The 22,501-nt window shown below is 42.8% G+C and overlaps 1 protein-coding gene across 1 annotated transcript; it reads left to right on the plus strand.

The window, feature by feature from the left end:
• The first annotated feature begins 1,225 nt into the window (after nucleotides 1–1,225).
• Nucleotides 1,226–15,540, plus strand: WNT16 (Wnt family member 16). The gene is made up of 4 exons (XM_065845814.2): nucleotides 1,226–1,581; nucleotides 1,674–1,915; nucleotides 3,982–4,268; nucleotides 12,262–15,540. The coding sequence occupies exons 1-4, from the start codon at nucleotides 1,493–1,495 to the stop codon at nucleotides 12,724–12,726; spliced, it is 1,083 nt and encodes a 360-aa protein (XP_065701886.1). The 5' UTR covers nucleotides 1,226–1,492; the 3' UTR covers nucleotides 12,727–15,540.
• The last annotated feature ends 6,961 nt before the right edge of the window (nucleotides 15,541–22,501 follow it).

Raw genomic sequence — 22,501 nt, forward strand, 5'->3', positions numbered from 1 at the left:
TAGTTCATGGCTTTGAATTAACTTTAGTAGGTGGAGTCAGGAAGCAGCAATAAGGATAAAACAAACCATGTGTCCTGGACTAATTAGATAATACTCTAACACAGCCCACACAGTTTTGGCTGGTTCAGACCTGCTTCACAGCCGGTTCCCCGTGTCCCAATGTCATCCTCCATCCATTTCCCTCACTCCAGACTAAGTTCCTCTGCAACCACAAGCAGATGTTCTCCAAACTAAAATTCAGAACAGAGAACACAAGCTGTATCAAAAGGTTTAAATAGCTCATTGGGTCATATGGCATCTGCCCAGAACTGGTGATGCTTCGGAGACTCTTTAAGAGCAGGCAAATGAGCACAAGTAGAACGGAGACATAATTTTATAGATCTAAATGTACCACAGCCTATTCTCTTCAAATACCTCAGCACATCCATGGGGAAAAAGACAGAGGGAACACCACACTTGTGTGATTATTTCTCTACATGTTGTACTCTTAAAAATGTACATCTGTCACCTGAAATGATTGATTGCGCTCTTCACTTAGAACTATTGTCAGTCAACAAGAACTATTTCCCTAATTTACAACGGTGTCAAATTAAAGTCTTTACAGAGCTGTCATTTTATCCAGATTATTTTTAGTGCAGGTGTTTCACTTACACAAAAGGAAGCAGCAATGTATTGTGATCACAGAGGACTTGGAAGTCCAGAGTGCCAGCACCAGCTCACCATCAGGTGCTTGCTGACTCATTGTCGTTTAATGTGTAAAATGAGTAACTGACAATTGTTAAGGTAGGGGTTGATAAGTGTGTCTCACTTGAAGTTAAAAGGAGTGGACAAATGCTGTCCTAATGAATACTGATGCTGACTTTGGAGCCAGTTGGTTAATACTGCTAAAGCATTAGGAAATTTGGATGAAATGTATGGGGATTTATTAACATCAATATTTTGCGCCTTCTTCTGCGGATGAAATCACTGCAGACCTACAGGTTCCTCCTCTTGCAGCCCCCGCAGCTCCCGGACCCCCGTTAACGTCTCTCGCTGCCGCTCTCAGCGCTTCTCATCGCAGAGGAAAGGGGCAGCATCGCCGCGGGTCTGGCGAGCAGCTGCACCCGTCCCTGTCTCGGCACACGGAGCTGCGCGGAGCGGCGCGGAGCCCCCACGCTCTCGCCGCGCCCCGCCCCGGCCCGCCCCGGCGCCCGGGCGGCCAATGCGAGGCCGGGAGAGGCAGAGCCGGGGAAAACATCAAACCCAACTTTCTCACCTTGAAGGGAATCGAGCGCTCCCAATGCTTCCCCTCCTGCCGTCTTCCCTGCCAGTCCGTCCTCTTCGGGAGGGCTCTCCGACGGCCCGGGTTGCCCCTGCCAGCTGCCCCCTGCCCCCCGAGGAGGAGAGGGCCGAGTAGGGGGGGCACCACTGACAACCGTCCCCCTTGGTCCCTGCTGGCTGGGGAGCCGGGCGGCGGGCCAAAGGCGGTGCGGCGAGGCTCGATGCAGCGGCCATGGGGCGCGGGGCCCCCCTCGGACCGCGCCTGCTGCGGGCAGTGCTGCTGCTCGCCCTCTGCCGCCCCGCCGCCTGCGGCACCTGGATGTGAGTAGCCGGGCGCGGGAGGGAGGGCTGCGCGGCGCCCGTCCCCTCGTGTCCGCCGGGGCCCGACGCTGACCAGAGCGCTGCTTCTGCAGGTGGCTGGGCATCGCCGCCGCCGGCGGGCCGGAGAAGCCGGGCTGTGCCAGCCCACCGCTGACCCGCCGGCAACAAGACCTGTGCAAGCAGAAGCCGGAGCTGGTGCCCGCCATCCGGGAGGGAGCGCGGCTGGGGCTCCAGGAGTGCCGCAGCCAGTTCCGACACGAGCGCTGGGACTGCCGCCCCCCGCCCGCAGCCCGCCGCGGACCCGCCGCCCCCTTCGGGCGCCAGCTGAGCAGCGGTGAGTGTCCGCCCCGGCGGGGCCACCGGCCCGCAGGTGCTCCCGCCGGGGCAGGGTGGGGCGCGAGGCTCCCTGGCTCCGGAGGGGTCCCGCGGGGCGGGCGGCGGAGCCGGGACTCCAGCGGGCCGGGCGGAGGGACCGGCCGGGCGGAGGGACCGGCCGGGCGGAGGGACCGGCCGGGCGGAGGGACCGGCCGGGCGGAGGGACCGGCCGGGTGGAGGGACCGGCCGTCCCGCCGGCTGGGCCGGGCAGAGGAGCGCCGTCGTGGCGGGTGGTTACCGCATCCGCCCCGGGAGGCTGACACAGGTACGCGAAATACACCGAGCAGACAAAACCTGACATTGTGTTTCCAAAATTATTGTTGCTTATTGCAATTTTTTGCTTAATACGTCCGTGGATGACAGTGCCTTTAACTAGATGTACTCAACTGTGTTGAAACGTTGTTATTTTTATACTGATGCTAGGTTTATCCCCTTATAATTACTAAATGAGTAGGGTAATGACACACAGCATTTCGAAAAGGTCACTCGATTGCAAGTAAAAATCTGCTTACAGCACCATATGCGATGTGAAGTACTTTAAAATGTATCATATACGCTGAATTAGGTGGTATTACTGAACACAGCAAGACAAAACTGCTTTCGTTCTGTGAACTAATAATGGAATTGCCGAAATTTATACTGAAATAGGGACGTTTTGTTTGTATCAAATAGCCACACCAAAGGTCTTGAACCTACAAGGTTTTTTTGAGCACTCTGCTCAATGATTTTGGCATACCCATGAGTGTGAACTTACATATTGTGGTACTTCATTTTGTGTTTGTGCAATCTTCACTTTATACTACAATGCAACAGTGAAAAAAACCCCAAACATTAATCATAAAATCAGGAAAAAAAAAAAAAAGACGCATATTCCAACCAGAAAAGAAAAAAAAAGAAACAGAAAATAAATAAACAAACAAAAAACAGGAAAAACAGGAAGCAGTTTACCCTACTCAATGTAACCATATATATCATATGTTACTCCTGCTGTTCAATGGGAAGGACTGTTCCTGGAGACCCATAAATGAGTGGCACTGCTAACCTATGAAGCTTCACTAGTATGTCCTGTGGAAGCATTTTATGATGGTACCAGCACCCCAGACTAACACAAACAGGAGAAACAAACAGGAACTTTCCTACCCATGAGCATAAACTTGGGAGACTGGAAATAACAACTTGTTTTTCCAACAGTAAAAATTAGCACAGTGAAATTTTAGGATCAGTTAATGGTGAGGCATTAATTTTCAGTTTGCTTAGAGAGTATAACTTGCTTAACACGGTTTAAAGGTCTGTGCCACATTATGCCAGAAGTCTCAGAGAATGGGACTGGCTTAAGAGGCCCGGGCAGGTCCCTCCATGACTCTTAAGAGATATAGTACAACAGTTAAAGCCTTTTTATACTGCTGACTTTCCCATGGAAAACGGAAAAGCACATGGCCTAAATATCCTTGTGCCATCCTGATTTCTGCCTGTGTTAAGATTCTTGTGGCTGTTTGCAACCTTTGTGAATTAGAACAACCTCAATGTTTGCTAAATTTAGCATGAGGTAAGTTCTGGCCCTGTACCAAAGTAACCCAGAATCGTGACAGCTTCAGGTTCCTCCTCCGAGATCTGAACTAACCTTTTCTTCTTCCTCAAATCAATATGAATAGTGAAAAGCAGAGTGGACATTAAGGGGTTTGAGGTGTGGTCTGTTTGGGATTTGATTTTTTTTAATTATTAAAACTTAATTGGCTTGAAAGTTTCTGTGGCAAATAAAGTTTCCAACCAGATTTAGGAAGGACTTACCAAAAATCACAAGGTACAAGCAGCCAGAAACAGCACCATTAATAGCATGGTCATATGAAAAAGCCCTGAAGTCTTTTTTGAACAATTTAACACTACAGACCAAGTTGTGATGACTTTACACTTGTAAATGTTCCCTTTTAATAATAGTCTTGGCTTGTAAAATCACTTCCTACAGCTCTGCTGGGAAGGCGATCAGAAGGAGTTATGAAGTAACATATTTGTGCCGTGCTTTTGTAGGCACGAAGGAGACCGCGTTCATATACGCAGTGACATCAGCGGGCCTTGTGCACTCGGTGACGCGATCGTGCAGCGCAGGAAACGTGACTGAGTGCTCCTGCGACACGAACCTGCAGCACGGGGGCTCGGCCAGCGAGGGCTGGCACTGGGGCGGCTGCTCCGATGATATCCACTACGGAATGGCCTTCAGCAGGAAGTTCCTGGATGTGCCCATTAAGAACGTAACGGGCAAGAGTGGGAGTGGGCTGGTGGCGATGAACCTGCACAACAACGAGGCTGGGAGACAGGTACGTATCACTATTAGGAAATTGGAGCAATTACTTGTTCGCCTTCTTTGACAAAATGACATCAACCAAACAAGGCCTGTCCTTGTCTGCAGGTACAGGTGGGGCCAATGGCAAGAACTGCACTAACACGACCAAAGCAAACATGTACAAACTCAGAATCAGAGCTGTTTGTAACTTAATAACTAAACTCCACAATCAAAATAAAATCCACAAAATAAGAATTAGATCTGGAGAGTTAACCAGAGTAATCTCTAATAGATATTTGATATCTGATAGATATTTGATATTCTGTAGAAAACTTGAAATAGTCTTGTTATCAGAATAATACATTAGCAGTTTTTTCACTTGTTATCTATCTGTTATATTCTGTTATTATAATGACCTGCATTTTTAATTCTCTCTAATACTGAATGAGCAGGCAGACAGGACATGAGACATCATTACCCATCCACAGCCTGGGGTCAACATCTGAGAGCAGAAATCCAAAACTGTTCAGAGAGGAAATTGAGTGCTAACTTTTCTTTTAAAAGATGGGGTGGAAATGGCACTACTGTTTTAAAGTAACTCACCAGATAAGTGAGATGAGCCTGGCTTCGCATAGCTCTTCTTCAGGCCAGGGGATTTCAAACCCATGATTGCAGAAGAAATTGTTCATGGGTTTGTGACGTTGGGTCCTCCTGTCCTTTTCTTCTGGGGGTGATAAATAGGAGTACGAACGGCCAACACAGGGAAACGTGAGTCTGTAATCTAGCACTTGGGGCTCACATCTGGAATGATGGAGACTTGGATTCTGGTTCTTGCTTTAAAATTAGTTTCTCTCCTTTACCTTGGAGTTTTTAACTTCATAGGTGTTTAATGGCTCTCTCTGGTCCTGTAAGTCTTTAAATCTGCTCCACTCAGTGACACAGCTGTAACTGAAGAAAAGAGATGGAGAATCTCTGGTTTTGTCTGCACATATTGATCACACTTGTTGGACTCCAATGTAATGTGGTAATTTCCTGTAGCCAGAAGCAGCATCAGTGGGTTTTACTGAAAACAACTTTCCTATCAGGAATAGCCATAGTAAGCCATTTTATGATAAGAGCCATAGTGGTACCATTGCAACCTATTTTGAATTAAACCTATTTTTACAGTTTACAAGGTAATATATTATATTTAGTTAAGTTATATAGCTGGAAAGACAGAAAATCTTTCATGGACATAGACCCTTTTCAGGACTGGAGTGAGAGAAGCAAACTTTAAGACTAAGCAAATGCTGAAAACAGTTACAGTGAGTTTAATTAGATGCCAGGCAGCTAAATCATCTCCAAGAAAATCGGGTTGGTATTGTACAGTAGGGATCTTAATAAGAGCAATAGGAAATTAAGTGGTTATTTTCTTAGGGAAAGACCAAAGTGTCATTTATCATGTTTGTAGGGAGAGATAGTTAAGGGAGGAGATAACAATCTCCAGAAAATTCTCTCTCTTGATTTCATGAATTTTTAATGTACAGTACATACATGTTGTTTTTTTTAAAAAAAATTTTAATAGTCATGTTTTTCATTAGACGGTGTCATTTCCTTGGATTAGGATGAGAGCAGAAGTGTAGGGAGAAAAATTGCAAGGCCCCAGAGAAACTTCAAAAAGAGAGTAATGATTTCTGTCTTCAGGTGGCAGTGACACGGGTCTTCTCTTTGATACCCTGTTCTCTTTTCTGCCTTTAGCTTTATGTTAGCAGCAGCAGTATTTTGCTGTCCTTTTGACTTTAGTGACAGTAATCACTTATGGTCTTCCAGCACCATCCTTGTACTCACCACTTGTTGCTGACTGTGTGCCAGCACAACTGTCTGGGGTCTTCCTCTGTGAACTGTACCAAGGAACCGTTCAACTTGAAAAAAAGCACACACACAACACAGACACACACACAGACACGCAAACACACACACACACACAGCCTAGAAGAGACACTTTTCTTTTGGAGTTGATTTATTTAAATTTGGGTTGGTTCTCTGGTCTCACCTATAGCAGCCACACAGAGAATTGTGCTGCCAATGTCATAGGGACAGGCCTGACTGGCAAAAGGGAAGAGTGCATTCAACCAGAGATAATTTGGATCCTGTCAAAAATACCATTTATGGAAAGTGAAGACTTTCTCCAATCACTTGTAGCTTTAGCTCACTGTTTGAAAAAATGTTATATTCATGAAAGTATATTAATAGTTGATTCTGAGTCCACATATTTAATGTCATGCAACCGCAGTATCTTCTATTACTATTCATGATGAGTGGTACTTCTTACTACACATAACTTAATGAAAGCAGAGTTTTAGGCTAGGTTATCAGTCTCTGGGAATGCAGTAGAATCTGGCCCAACAGGATCCATTAGGTCTTGAAGACCTTTCAGGATTTCAGGTATGTGACGATACTGAGCTCTCCAACAAGGCCCTCAAAATACACAGTCACAGGCACATTTGGTGCACACGATACATGTGCTCATTCCTTTTGCAAGACGCTTTACTCTGTTGTTTTGGTTTGGTTTTAATCCACTGGAATCCTGAAAGGCTGGGAGATCCTTATTTCACCGGTTTTTATCAATGGTGTATTTGTTGTCCATTATCTTGGAAGAAAATATGCAGAGTATTTAGTCAGCTTTCATGCATAAATATTTTGTAAGTTATTGGCAAACTGTAGGATAAAGCAAATATTTTGTCCACTGTCCAGAGTGAAAGAGAATGTTTATTGCCGAGATTTCTAGCAGTGACATTAGCTGAAGTAAAGTTTAGCAGAACTCTGGGTTTTTCTAGTTTCAAAATCTTTAACTAGGAGATGTTAGAAAATATTGACTTTCATGTTTTGGGACTTACAAGAAGAATGTTTCGCAATACATTTTGATACCTTATGACCTTTTGTAATAAGTAATATAATGTTCCTGGTTCTGTGCCTTGCAAGAGCAGTCTTCCAGGAAGAATACTTCTGTGTTCGTTTGGAGTTACTAATGGAACTGGTATGTGCAGAATTCTCTTGTTCCTTTCCCATTTACATATAAAATTATACATTTCTACATCTCATAGTTAAATCCAAGATATATCAATTTCAAAACAGTAAGAATCCTTTGACTGAGTTGTTCACTGTTTAGGTTACTAACCTGAACCTCAGAAGATCCAGATTTCATTCCTTATTCTGACACAAGATAAATGTTCATCATCTTTTAGCATTTAAATGTACTTAGACATGCCTATGTGAGTTGGGGACCTTGGCTCCTTACATAAAAAAATGAGGGGAGTCAGGCACTATGGTTTGAGTAGTATTGTATTTGTATTCTTTTACCAATGGAAGAATTGCTCAGTTTTGCACTTGTGGGACTCTATTTGATCTGCAGGACTTGTGTTCTCACATTGAAATAGCTTTGTTCATCAGAGTTTATTTTTAATGAGATTTGTGAGCTGGTAACAGACGCACCAACAGCCTGTGACTGTTCTTAAGTGCTGTGCCTTCATTTGGACACGTGCTTGTCTTCATGAATAGTCCTGTCAGTTCTACTGATGGCTTAAATTAGGCTATTTGATTGCAGGCATCAGTTCCCATTGCAAAACAAGTACTGGCAGCCCCTGTCTCACAGCTGAGAACGGTGCCTGCAAGCACAGAGCTTAGCTTGGAGTTATTAAGCATTAATTGGCATTAAGGGGTATATAAACTGCAATTCCACTGACACTCTCCTTTGCTGCAGACAAATCTCTGCTTTCAGCTCATCTGCCTGTTCTACCCACACTTTTCCACTCCACTGCAGTCCCTCTGTTCATTTAATTGAATCAGTGAGAGGAAATCAGTTTTAAAATTACATTTTTTGGGGGGTAATTTTTAACACAGCTGTGTTCAGCACTGTATCCAGTTCATCACTTGACCCTGCACTCTTATGTGCTACTACCAGCACGGCTGAGGTCAGTGAGTGGCAATAGAGGCAAGAGGAACTGCTCAGGTTGGCTTGTGGCTGAACCCAACACTTGTGGACACAGCTCAGTTCCACACAGATCATTTCTCACAAGCAAACAGTCATTTCTGTTTCATGACCAGCCTAAGAAAACTGAAAGTCTGTCTCAGTCTCCACAGAAGGAAACATCTTTCCACCGTGTTTCTGTGACTAATAATACTCCTCTAAAGTTCTCTATGCAATTTTGCTCTTAAGGGACAATCCTGTCACCGAACTTTATGAATAACTGTGAAGATTCACCACATGAAAGTAAAGGTGTGAAACTGAGCACTGGTTGTGGAGTCAGTCTGGAAGTCATGCTCCCAGTAATTCTGTGTATCCCAGTAACTGTGCACTGCTGAGACACAGGCATATATTGCAGCCACATCCCACCAGAAAGCTTTGTTGGCTCTATAGGCACCATCTTAGGTTTGCTTGCAAGAAACCAGCAAGAGAAGATTCTAAGTCTCTATTTTGCCAGATGTTCGGCTTTGGGAGTTCGTTGGAGTTCACATGGCAGCCTGAAATCCAGTGGCACATTTTGTGACAAGCCAAAGCAAGATGTCAGCTCCCAGGGCTGGCAGTACAGGCAACCTGAAATATCTTGGAGTCCAACCAGAAAACTTGTCCATCTTAACAGATGGGAAGCAATAGTCTGAGGTCATGCAAGACTGTGATGACACCATAAATTGTGTACACAGATTGTATCAGAGCTTCATGTGAGAATCCTGAGCAACACAGAATAAAACCACAAATGTTTGTAACTGCTGTGGATGTTCTTAGTGCTTCCACACTCAACCATATTTGTAGTTCTTCCATTGATCTGATCTTCCATATGCTGCTAAAATATGCTGTATTTTTATATTTCGTTATCAGCTTGAGACTCCAACATCAGTTTTCTCCATTTAGAAACTCTGTATCCCTTTAGTTTTTATTGATTTATCCTCAGAGAAAGAATCTGAGTGTCATCTGCTGGGCTACTCGCCCACGTTGAAGTAGCTCACCCTTAGCATCTAGCAGACATGTCCAGTGCTTTCCCAGACAACTTCTGAATCCTTCTGCCTCATGCAGGTTTTACTATGCCTGGTTCTAGCAGACTTGGAAGCATACTTCTTTCCCCAAGACAAATTGCATATTTTCCCCTGTTGTTTCTTCCCTAATTAGTACCCTGTCATACTGCAGTGAAAGCAAGGATTGCATCTGTAACCTCATAAATCTTACAGCACAATGTGATCGCAGACTACTTTGAGATTCTAGTTACTTGTCTTGATACAAATAACGAGTCATTAGAAATTGGATAATACTATTGAATCTCTTCTGTTTGTAAACTGTGTGTAAAATTTATCTTTCAATACCTTGTTTCTCTTTACTGTGACGTTTTCTTAGGGTATCTGTATCCTAACAAAGACTTTCTGTCCATGGATCTCAAATTCTTATCTCCCTCAATCACTGTTATGTCTTAATAATGCATATTCTGACTACTTGGTGATTTCCTTTTGATAGATTCTGGAGATACAAACAAAAGGTCACATCTGTCTATTAAACATAAACTAGGCTGTGAAGGAGAGAAGATAAGTATCTACAGGAATTACTGCCAGTTGATTTGCCACTGAAAGAATTTGTGTGTGCTCTGGGGTGATAATCTGTTTGTTAAAATATTCTTGTTTCTTCCACATTGGGGAAAAAACCTGCAATCCCAAACACGATCTATAGCACCTAGAAATATCTCCTGTATTGGTGCATCCCTTCACCAGGCTGAGTTTGAAAGGCTAAATGGCTGTTCTAGGTCAGGGCACACATCTGCTCTTTCTTGCTAATGGTTCTTTGAATGCCTTGCTTGTTGGCTTCCATACTGATCTCTACCCACAAACAGGTCCTGTTCATTCACCAAAGACGTGACTCCAAGCAAACACTTCAGTGGTGTATTTTTAACAATGTTTGTAGAGCTATATGCAAATACCAACTCAGGTTTGTGTCAATATCTTTGGGGTGGACCGTGCCAGGAGGCCTCAACTCCCGCTGAACTCAATGGATTTAACCATATTGGACTCATCCCAAACTTCAGTGACTGCATTTGCAATGATGAAAAGTCCCATTTTAACACATGGGGTAGAAACATCTAATTTTATCTGCTCCATGTCTTGACTAGCTCTGAAACCTTGAGGATGACATTTGTGCTGCCTGAGCTACAAATAAGCAGTCTGGGACTTGAATTTATTTACAGTCATGCACAGGGTCAGTAGGGCTCGGTAGAATTTCAGAACTCTGGTCTCACTGCAGAATTGGGGCTTAGGAACAGGCACAAATGAAGCTACTTTCCCAGGGAAAAGAAGAGTGTGTTGTGTAGATTTGTCTTCCGGTTTTTGTTTTGTTGTGTTTTTCAATAAGGCAGTTTGAGAAAGACATAGGTTGGCAGCAGCTCATATTTATAAGCATTGTGGAGTAAGTGAAGGTTTATGGTGAAATTTAGTAAACATCATGAAGCTGGGGGGGGATGTTTTTCTTCCCCACTTTGTGGGAAATAGTGGTTCCTCCACAGTTGAATTTGTATTGGCCTTGCTGCATGAGAAGCACCAAGAGAAACTTACTGTGAGTTTATTTAAAAATCACTCATTCTGTTACATTTCCCAATTGCCTTTATTGTGGAAATTAAATATGGGGCATAAGTTTAGTAAGATGCAAGATGATAACATGGGCTTTCCACACCATTTAACAGTAGCTTGTATGAGTTTACAGGATGGCTCCAGAGCATGAGCTAATAGAAAGGTAAAACAGAACAAAACAAAAATTATGATACTTTGTCCTTTTGCCATGTCTGTGCATGTGATGCTTTTTCTGTGCAGTTTTCAAAACTATAATATAATGTGAGATGTGTCACAAGGCTAACTGTGTTAATTTTTACTATGACTATTAGATATTCCAGAATGAAGTATTACATTGACTGCCTGCTCTGCTGGTGGTTTGAGTTGCTGTCCTAGATAAAGAAAGTTACTGCTTGTTTACGGATTCCAGTTTTTTGAGGCTTGGTCTCATATAAATCCTGAGTGTTGCAAAAGTTTGTCACAGGCTGCCGATTCCCATTATTGGTCAGACAGTTTCTGGTCAGCCCAGTGCTTGCATCTGCATGAGTGTGGAAAAGTAACCCACCTAAAGGTATTTTAGTGTTGATAATAAATGTGGAAATTTTGCTAAAGCATTTAAAATTATAAAAGCAATGTGAATAAAATTACCAAATTGTGTTAAATACGGCCACTATGCAACTGGAAACACTAGAAACCCATGATAGTACCGATATGCCAAAATTACAACAGTAAGGTTTGATCCCTTAAGTCGGAAACACCTGAGATTTACTCCAGAACACCTGAGTTGAAGATCGATACCTCTGCTGAACTGCAGTGGCTCCTTTGATGGCCTTTACCTGCAGATCAGAGACATGGGCATCATCCTGTTCTTCCAAAACGGGTCTGCCCTGAGGCACATGCACTGCACTGCTTCAGATGCTGAGCCACGCTGCTTGCACAGACGCTGTCACCTCCAGCCATTGCTGTGGCTGTAGTTACCAACTGTGTTGTCAATGTTTAGTGATCTTGATGGGAGCTGCAAGGCAGGCTTAAAAGACAGCATAGACCTGCTCAGTAAATACCTTCCAATGTAGGAACGGTGCTGTTACCTGCCCTGTCCCTGCTTCCCCTCCTGCTGTTCCCCATGAGGGCTGTTTGCGTTCCAGCAGAGGAGTGACACAGGGTGTGTTAATTCAGGTATTTAGGGTCCTCCAGAATGAAAACCCAACCAGAAACATAAGCGTTCATTATTGTGATTTGATATTGCCATTCCAAAGTGCAAATGCAGAGCACTTCTGAAGATCAGGTGTCCCATAGTGGGGATCTGCAGTTGGAAACCTGATTCATAACATGTATCCTCCTGGATTCTGGCTTCCCCATCACTGAAATGACGATGACAGCTGTAATGTTAAATGTTTCAAGATGCCAGGCAGTATTCCCAATGAATGAAAGACCACGTCCAAATGTCATTCTCCCTTTGCTTTCAGGCTGTAGTGAAGCTGATGTCAGTGGACTGCCGTTGCCACGGTGTTTCTGGGTCCTGTGCTGTGAAAACCTGTTGGAAAACAATGTCGTCCTTTGACAAGATTGGCCGTTTTTTAAAGGATAAGTATGAAAACAGCATACAGATATCAGACAGACTGAAAAAAAAGCTACGCAGGAAAGAGAAAAGCCAGCGAAAAATACCAATTGGGAAAGAGGACCTGCTGTATGTGAACAAATCACCAAATTACTGTGTCGAAGACCAAAAACTGGGCATCCCTGGGACTCAGGGAAGGGAATGTAACCGCACCTCGGAGGGACCCGATGGCTGCAACCTCCTCTGCTGTGGGCGCGGGTACAACACCCACGTTGTCCGGCATGTGGAAAGGTGTGAATGCAAGTTTGTCTGGTGCTGCTACGTGCGCTGCCGGAGGTGTGAGACCATGACCGACGTACACACCTGCAAATGAGATGAATTACAGAAAACAAGGCCAAACCATCCAGCACTGTTTGGTACATGCAACAGCAGCCCAGGCAGCAATTGCTCTTATTGTGTGGGATTGCAGGGGGATCAGCCTCAGGGGAATATGTATTGCTGAAAAACGGGTAGTTCAAACATTTGGCGTATGAAAGAGCAACTGAGTGAACAGCAGCCTGCACGCAGGGACAGCTGAAACAACAGAAAAGGACTCCTGATGACACATTTGGACAAATGACTCTGTGAGCAGGGATGGACACTAAACTTTCCAAGTCTGTAATAGCCACAACATTGTGAAGATCCATGTGTTTGGTAGGTACAATGGAGAAAACTCAAGATCTTGTTAGCCATAGGCTGAAGAGTTGAGAGGGCATGTAAGACATGTTAGATATATTCCTTATGTATGTATTTCTAAAGCTGGGACTAGATGAATCCACTAGGTCGTTCGTTTCTACAAACTTTAGGGGAAAAAAAAAAAAAACAAAGATGGGGAAATTTTCTGCTGTTGACCATGAAGAATTTGCTTTGCAACCCTTTGGAAAGCTGTCTTCTGCATAGTATGCAGAAAAGTGTCTGGTACTGAGAACCAAGCATGACTACAGAGAGCCAGGCACTGCATGGGAGGAGAGGAGGGTCCATCAGTGTGGAGTGAGCTGTGTCCAGAGTAGAGGGGCTGGAGCACTGCTTGGTGAACATGAACAATGTACCAAATGCCTTGGGATTTTTTATAGGTTGTCTTTCAAATGCACAAAGGACAGGTCTGAGGAGGGAAAGAAATACAGTTTGGTATTTGAAGGAAATAAAATCATTTGCAGGCGTTTCCTCAGTATCTGAACACACAATTTGCAAGTCAGCTGGTCGTCACCCTGCTCTTGGACTGCATGTAATAACCCGCCATGTTCAACCATCTAGCTGGTGGTTCACTATCATTTTCACGATTAACCGTATGAGATTCAGCCCAAAGAAATCTGCCATAGAGTGAAAGATTTTTTAAAACATTGCTTTCTCTTATAGAAACAGCAGCTAGAACTTTTCATTAGGTTGCATCTTAAGTAAGTTCAATGCACAATGTAGTTTATGGATTGGCTCACACCACTAAAATATTTAAACTGTTATTGATAACATTTTCTCCCCCTCCATATGTTGGCTCAATTTTAGTTTACATCTGTGAAAGTTTGTTTATTTTTATGCAATGATTTAATGCCTAGCTTAAAAAGCATCATGTGAAAGGATTTCTGTTGTTTAAATGTGCAAAGACCTATTTTTGATAAGACAAGAAAGTTTATATTTTGTAAATATTTAAATTATGCAAGTTATGTAAAAGGTCTCCAAAACTAATGTGATAAGATTACAGCCTTTGACATTTGTTAGGTAGGTATTCGTTATTATTGTAGTAGCTTTTAACTGATTTTTATTTGCATGTGCAGGGGGAAATTACACAATTACATAAATGTCCTTTTTATTACCATCAGGGTGGTTATAACTCTTGCAGTTAATACACACTATGATTTTCTAAATGAAAAGTTAATCAATATTCTGTATACCTTTTTTTTATTATTCTTTTAAATCCATTTTACAAACAGTGAGATCCTGGCTGCAGTGGTAGGCACAGAACTCCACTGACATCAAGGGGACTTGCAAAAGTTTGCAATCCCTTAACTTGTTCCACACTAACACTCAGTTTTTAGAAAGAAATAATCTTAGACAGTTTGACTGAGGCTTTCAAAGTTACTTTGAGAAATTAATTTCCTAGTTGTCAATTATTTTCCGATGAAAGGTGGTGACTAGATTCTCTGTCACTCTTCATTGGATGTGTAGGTCAGAAAGATGCTAACAAAATCATCTGTGTTGTGGTACTTCACTGCCTGAACATCAGGCCAAGAAGTCCTTTATCTGCTGGTTGTTTTCGGACCTTCCCTCCACATTTGGCCAGTTTTTCTCCATTGGCCAGATAATTATCCTGAGGTAATAAAATCTGTTACCTATGGGAAGGGTGCCCAGCATGTCAATTGCTGTCACAGGAGGATTCAATACCCTCCAGATAAAAACTTGGATAGGGAGGACACATCCTGATGGAAGACCCTGAAGAGAGGGTTGTGAGCCCCAGGTTGTTCCCATCTTCTATCAGTGGAAATAATCCCACAGGTTCCACAGGCCCTGCCACAGCACCTATTGGCAGCATGGATGGAACATGTTCCTGGTCACTGATGACATGATGGTGTTATAGAGACCACCTCTCTCTGAATCTGTCCTTGGTCAAGCTGCGGGCAGAGGTGGGCACCTTAGTGCCCCAAGTGAGGCTGCTTCTGGTGGTGCCTCCAGTTAATTCAGTGTTGTGGTCACCATGGTTTTGTCATACAGGGCTCCAGCAAGAACCAGCCACTGGGAGTTCAGTGTGGAGACCAAGATCTTCTCCTGAAGCAACCCCAATCTGTGTCTCAAAACTACCTTAGAGTTTACTGGACCCAAAGGTTCTTTCACATCTGATCTGTAAAGTACAGAAAATCACCAATGCATTTCTCAGTACACTTTAACTTCTGGCAGTGTAGAAAATGCAGAAATAATGGTCCCAGAGTCCTGGGCCTAAGGTGAGCTTCAGGGATCTGCCCAGGAGCAAAATCTCAGTAGGCTGTTTCTGTGGATTTGAAGGGGAAGGGCACTCACGTCAGCGTTGCACTGAGACACGGGTAGTCATGGTCCAGCCAGTGCAGTCGGGGTGTCTCCTGCCTGCTTGGGTAGCCAGGAGGTGAGGCTGCAGTACATTTGAGAGGTTGTCTAGTTCCAAAAAAATTCTTTTTGTTCTTAAATGTTGTTAATATTATTTTTTTTTCTGGTTTATGGGGGTGGGGAAAGGGTATTTTTTTTAAGAGTGGCAAAAGGCAACAAAGAGAAGTGGCAACACTCAAGGTTTATGAGAGCTACAGTGCTGAACAAACAAGGTACCAGGGGCTTGAAGCTTCACTGGCAGTGGTAGAACTCATGTTGCTCCTGAGAAGCCAAAGAGATGGTGTCACCTGCTCTGTCCCGAGGTCAGAACAGTGATGAGAGCAAGCGTGTGTGGTCTGAGGGGCTTTGGTCGCTCCCTCGCTGCACCAGCATTGGGGGCTGGGAGGGGGGAGCAGAAATGGGGCTGAGGGTGTCGTAGAAGCTGGGGCATGAGCCCCTCTGCCTTTCATAGCTGAAACTGCTGTTTAGGTTAAGCACCATTGTAATGTATCTATAAGTTACATGCATAAAACTTGTTCTGGATAGGCAGCACCTGTAAAAGCAGTTCCGGATGGGATCAGGATATGAATATTGTTTTGTTGTAGCATCATGGCTGAAGCATTAGTTGACCTTCATTACAGTAATTATTCCACAAAACTGCCTTTAGCCCTTCCACACTCTGGAAAAGCTCTCCTTGAGTGAGAGAGAGCAGAACCATCTGTAAGACAGCATGTCTCCCTAGCTTTCAAAGAGGAGCCTACACATGACATATGTGGGTCAGCTACTTTTGTGGGCATATGGCACTGGGATGTATTTCAATCACTCACTTTAATATGGTGGATTTTTTTTTTTTTTTCCCAGTACTTGTACTGGAACATCAAGGTTGTTGACTTTGAAAACATCACCTTGTGTAGCTTTGCAATAATATATCCTTTCTGGTTGAAAGTAGCTATGTGTGTGCTTATCTGAGCAAGAGGGATTAGGGAAAAAAAAATGGAAAGAAATTCACAGTTTGAGTGGGAGAAAGGTTTTATCTCAGTCCTGTCCCCTCACACTGCCCTTTCATGCACGGAGCAGCTGTTCGTGAAAAGTAGCAAACCTATGAAAAATGCCACAAGTTTGTTTTTTGAAGAAAGGATAATTGTAACTTCTTTTGAATGTGAAAATTATGTACCCTGTTTTGAAAACAGAAATGCTTGCACACTGACTGTGTATTTTAAGAGCAAAGTTGTGTTGTTGACTGAAGTGCTGACTTAGGCAGCAGAGTTACTGCAAGAACACAGCTGGCCATCGACTTCCCAGCCTGTGTGTGCATCGGTAAGTGAAGAACACGGTCTTGTCCTTGCCCATTGGAGATCCCTTGTCAAAAGATGTGTGACAAATGGAGATTGTTTCTATTGCTGTCAAAATTTCAGTGAATGACAAGTATGTGAAAGGTACATGCGAAGCAACCAGCAACAATTAGCACTGGTCATTCTGAGGAAAAGCTCTTAAAAGGAAATGCACTTCAGCTGAGGTTTCTGACAGAGCTGAGATGCTGGATTTCATTGAAGGATGAGGTTTCACAAGGTAGCAAATTTGACTTTAGGGCAGTTCCTCATAGATCAAAACTGACAAGGCTAGGTCATGTAAAGTGCTGAACAGGGAGCAACTCACTCTACTGGTTGAAGTTTGTTAAAAGCATGTACAAGGATCACCCCACAGTGGCAGACATCATGCCAAACAAGACACTGTTTGTCTGAGCCCTCTAATGTATTGTAGATTTCACACAGGGTGGAATATCAGGGAGGATCAGAGTGGAATAAACGTTATTTGTTCTAGATAACCTACCAGAAATGCTAATTTTGAATTCTTCCCTAACCGTATTCCCATCAGTCTTGCAAGGTTACCTGGAGTGTCCAGATCCAGCAGTGACAGTAACAATAAATGTGGTACCATAACTTTATATCTTTCATTTCAGACAAGGGTTTGCAATAGCAATTTTTAGCATTATACATACACAATTTTCACTGTCAATGAATTCGCACAGGCAGACAATCACTAACACTACATAACTGAGAAACGAGACTTCAGGCTTCACACTCGTAAGTCCAATGAGCATCACTAAGGAGGGTAGTAGTGGTAGTATTCTGACTATAAATGGGTAACTGAGGAACAACTTTGCTCAAAATCACTTGTAAAAACGGTGGCAGACCTAGGTCTAAAAATAAAAATAAAAATAATAATAAATTATAATAATAACAACAATAACAATAAATTATTATTGTTATTGTTATTGTTATTGCTATTATTATTATTATTATTATTATTATTATTATTATTATTATTATTATTATTATTATTATTATTATTGGCAGGTCTCCTTATTACCAACATAATGCTTTAGCTATGAGATCACTGCATTTGTTTTTTAGCCTGTGTAGTTTATAAACCATGGTTTGCCATTTAGGACTGTACAGCAACCATCCGAGTTGTGACTACTGGGCAAGTCCTGCTCCAGAGCCCAGTACAGGTTTTCAAGGGCAGGTAAAGACTAAAACAGTTGGCTAAAATTGCATTTCCTAAACCTCCTGTGGTTTGTATTTCTGGAAGTCAAATATACTTTTTTTTTTCCCCACACACAAATGATAAATTCATCCTGAAGAGAATGGTGTCTGTGAATACCATATTAAACGAATGCTGCAGACAATTAATGCTAAAATACCCTTGCCTGTCCCAGAGTCTGCTATTACACTGAGTCAACAGCTGTGTAATTTCACAGGTATTTCTGTTAAATAACTAATGGTTTATTCCGGAGAGAATTAAATGAGAATTAATTGTCTCTGGCCACTGTGTCAGCTCTGCAGGGCTGGGGCTGTGGTGGCAGATAGCAACAAGGGTCTGGAATTCATTTCCCAGCCAGCAGATAACACTGGCTGCTGATCCCTCTGTCAGAGGCTGGAATTTGGATTCCAGGGCTGACTATAAATGCACGGGTCTTCCATGGAGGGGACCTATCACTTAATTTGCACAGCAAAGAGATGTAACTAATAAAGCCTTGGGAGAGTGAAGGCAGATGTGCACATGGAGTTTAGATGCACTAATTGAACTGGAGGAAGATGCAGATTTATTACAGGGCAGTGCCACAGACCTTGTGAAACCTTTTGCTGAACCTGAGCCTGCAAGCACAAGCGCAGCTTGTCACGGGCTAAAAGATCAGAGCTGATCTCAGGGTTTGGCCATTTCATTTTCCTCTCAGCCCCACCGTGTTTATGACTATACAATATAATATTAAGTGAGCTGAATGTTTTTCTTCAAGAATCATCAGCTTACCAACATTTTTACATTATTATTTTTAATATTAAGTGTCTATCAGGATGCCTTAATTAAAATGCTTAAACTTCTGATTGAGTAATACTTCTATTATAATTTTCCCCAAAGTCCTGAAAATCTGTATTTGATTGTGAAAGAGAGTGAAGCAAATTTAATAAGAATTTTTCTAGAGAAAAAGCTTGACACTATACTAGGGGTTAAAACCAGGTTGCAGTATTATTTATGTGGATGACGATTTACCCTCTGTGTTGACAGGTACATTGTGCCTCATGTCAGCAGCACAAAACCAGCTGACAACTGAAACAATGTCCCTTTCTCTTGCATGGACTAATCTGCCCCATAATCTAGGAACTTAATCTGATACTCTATTGTGTCTCAGTATGTGCTAATTAATATTTTGACATTAAGCGTACTGAGTCTTTAGATGATCTACATATCATTAAGAGAATCAATGTGCAGAGGAACACAACAGCAAGAAAATATTCAATTCCAGTTTAAGATGTGCTATTTGGGTTTTTAAAAAACTGTTCCAGCTGGTCATTGCTGATTACACCAATTGGAGCAAAACCAGAAGTTATGTGACATTTAGAGAACTGAGTTAAGTTTTATATTTGCTCATTTTGGAGCTTTGGCCCGCAGCCTCAGGCTGGCTGGATTTACCTATCAGGTTGCTGAGCTGCCCTGACCTCAGACCTTCCACTGGTTTAGAGACATAGTTCATAGAAACACTCCAAAAACAATAGCTTTGGCTCAGTTTGGAGCAGCAAACTGCAGCAAGGATGTGGCAGTAAGAACTGAGCGAGGTGACCAGATGTAGTCAACTTCTTGAGCTGACTGTGCTGCCAGCATCAGAACATTGTCCAACTATGGTTTTACACTTCATGTACACTGAAAACATCAGGTTTTTAACATAAAACAAACGAACAATACTAAAACCCACACAGCACAAATGGAAAGTATTTGACAGATGTTCTGCAAATGAAACAGTTAGTGAAATAAACCCATGCAAGAGGTTTACATAGAATCAAGTTTTGGAATTACCCAGTGCTAACAACCACCTCCTGCAGAAGTTTAATGATCCCGCATGATGTGCTAACATAGGAGACCTCTCAGGAAAACAAGCAAGCCATGTACAGAAAGAAAGGGAGCAATGATTTTCTGGCACTACCACTGCAGGTAACCACTTTAAAAAGCCCTCCTTGCTTTGGGTCTCTCAGAACTAAACAGCACTAAGGAAAGACAGAACAGTATCATACTCTCTGCTGAGACCGTATTTGGGATAAAAAAAATTCGACCATTTAAATAACCTTGATATGTTAGTCGGGTTCAGTGTTGTGCTGTGTTTTGTTTTGTTGTGTTTTTTCCATTGGCTGACTGCCCCATGACTGCAATGATGAGAAAAGAGTCTATAACTCCTGCATTGCAGTGCAAGGTCAGCAAAAGGAACAGAATTAACCAGCTGCTTTGGGCTGCCTCCAGGGATCAGAAATTTCCCATCGAGGATAGAGTGACTTCAGTGCATTTTATACAATACATAATGTTGTTGGACTATTAGAGTGCTCTATACCAATCCCTAACCCCCTCCATATATAAAGCCCTGAAAGAAACTTTTCATTTCTACATACTTCTAAGGTTAACAAACAGGCAATGTTAACTTTATTTACTAATATACAACAAAACTTAACATCAGGTATAATTATCTACATTGTGTGTTAGGTGCTTTTGAGACATCTCTGAGGGTTTAGATATAGAAGCCACAGATCAAGACATCCACCAAGTTTTCCAATGGGAAGGATGATTCAGCTGCCAAAACCTGTGAACATGAGGCTGTACTGATAAAAACAGTACTGAAATATTCAAGGCTGAAGAAGATAATTAGTCAGAGGGGACTGGAAACACTTGCAGGCTACATTCCGCAGAAGACAGCACTCCCACCACCATCTGTCAAGCTCAAATAGGAGATACAATTCCTCCTCAGCTGGGTGTGCCTTTTTCATGTCAGTGAAGTTATATTATATCCTGCTATGGACAACACCCTCAGAAAGGAACAGATCTTTTTGAGAGAATGAGTGATTACAGATATATGAATCAGAACAATTTTAAAAGGATAAATGCAAGATTAAAGGAACTGGGTTGCATGTTCTAGAAAGGAATAGATAGGGCCGGAAAGACTGTAAAAGACATTGAATAGGAGAGTCACCAATTTTTAACTTGCAAAGAAGTAGTAATTACTTTTCAGCAAAGATGAGACAGACTATCTAGATGGATAGTTAAGAATAGGAAGAGACATCTGAAGAACCAGTTATCACCTGAGTCTATGAAGGATGCATTTTATCTTGTTTGTAAGGCTGAAAGGGACAATCACAAGAGCAGTGGGGAGGAACCAAAAGTCATTTCAAGCTCCTATTAAGCTAATCAGAAATGTAACAAAACATTCTTCATTTTTTCACCTCCAGGAAGGCAGCAGCAGGAGGTGGTGGAGCCCAGGTGTTTGCATCGTTTTGGCACAATGCTCAGAGGGCCAGAACCAGTGCCCCTACTACCTCTAGTACAGCACCAGAAGCCACTGACACCTCATGGTACCACCGAACAGGCCGAGAGCCATTCTTGCACCTTCCTGCTTTGACCTCAAAGTTCCCATCCAGTCTTCCAGGTTTCTTTTTCAATTTTCTTAGCCCAATGCCTTGTATTGAGGCTAGGGTATGGCCTTAGAGATGTAAAAGTGAAGAGGATTTCATCAATAAAAAGTCCCTTGCTTGGCATCTACCTTAGCCGTGACACAAGTCAGTTTAGGGAGGAACTACAGAACTTCCCACCCTTACATGGGATGGGTCAGTCAGCATTTAGGGTGGCAATATTATTATTTTATTCAACCTCCTAGAGTTATCCACCAGCCTTTATTTTATTAGTATGCTCATTCTTGAAAAGCAGTCAGGCTGCAGAAAATTCAAACAGTTCGGGGGACATTAAATGCACATCAAGCATTTAGTAGTCATGTCAATGTTTGAGGGAACTAAGACTGACATCTGGAAAGCAAAACGTGCCAAACAAAGGGAAGCTTTTTTCGAATGAGCAGTCAGGAAACTAAAGCTGTAAAAGCCTCTAAGTTTGACCATGAGAGACACCAGGAAAGATACAGAGGGCATGTCAAGGCAGAGCTCCCCTTTGGCTTCTTTCTTAAGGTTCCTGTTCTCCACATGAGGCAACACCAGCACAGCAACGGAGAGCTGCAGTTTACAATGAAGACTTCAGGTGTCTTGGACCCAAGCTGGTGGCTCCTTAGAGTAAAAGAAGTTGCAACCTCCTTCTGTCCTCCTCCTCTCTTCTCACAGCTGCATTTTTGAGGTAGATATACCCCACAATCTTTCTCTTTCTTCCCTCACCGCTCTGTTCTCAACAAGTGTGCAAGATGCCGCTAATATTCCAATCATCTCATGTAGGACAATATACATCCTAGAGCTTTGTTACAGGTACCTCTGCACAGAGTCACCTGTACACCACGTCTTCATCTTCACAACCAACAACTTTCTACCCCCAGCTGTGGGAGAGATCAAGGAGGCCAGAAAAGTCAACTTTGTGCTTGGTAACTCAAAGGAAACACACACAGAATACCAGAAAGTCTCACTTCTCAAGAGTAAGCATCACAAAGTTTACCTCAACAGGAGGATACTGTAACTAACCATGACTAGATTGTGGCAAGTCAACAGACCAGGATGACGGACAAGAGCAAGGAGACCCCACTTGGGTGG

This window comes from Patagioenas fasciata, chromosome 1 (assembly GCF_037038585.1).
Source record: "Patagioenas fasciata isolate bPatFas1 chromosome 1, bPatFas1.hap1, whole genome shotgun sequence".
NCBI classification, from domain to species: domain Eukaryota; kingdom Metazoa; phylum Chordata; class Aves; order Columbiformes; family Columbidae; genus Patagioenas; species Patagioenas fasciata.

Coding starts and splice junctions, on each gene's coding strand:
- WNT16 (XM_065845814.2), top strand. CDS start 1,493: ATGGGGCGCGGGGCCCCCCTCGGACCGCGCCTGCTGCGGGCAGTGCTG. Junction 1,916..3,981: donor CGGGCGCCAGCTGAGCAGCG/GTGAGTGTCCGC, acceptor GTGCTTTTGTAG/GCACGAAGGAGACCGCGTTC. Junction 4,269..12,261: donor ACAACGAGGCTGGGAGACAG/GTACGTATCACT, acceptor CTTTGCTTTCAG/GCTGTAGTGAAGCTGATGTC.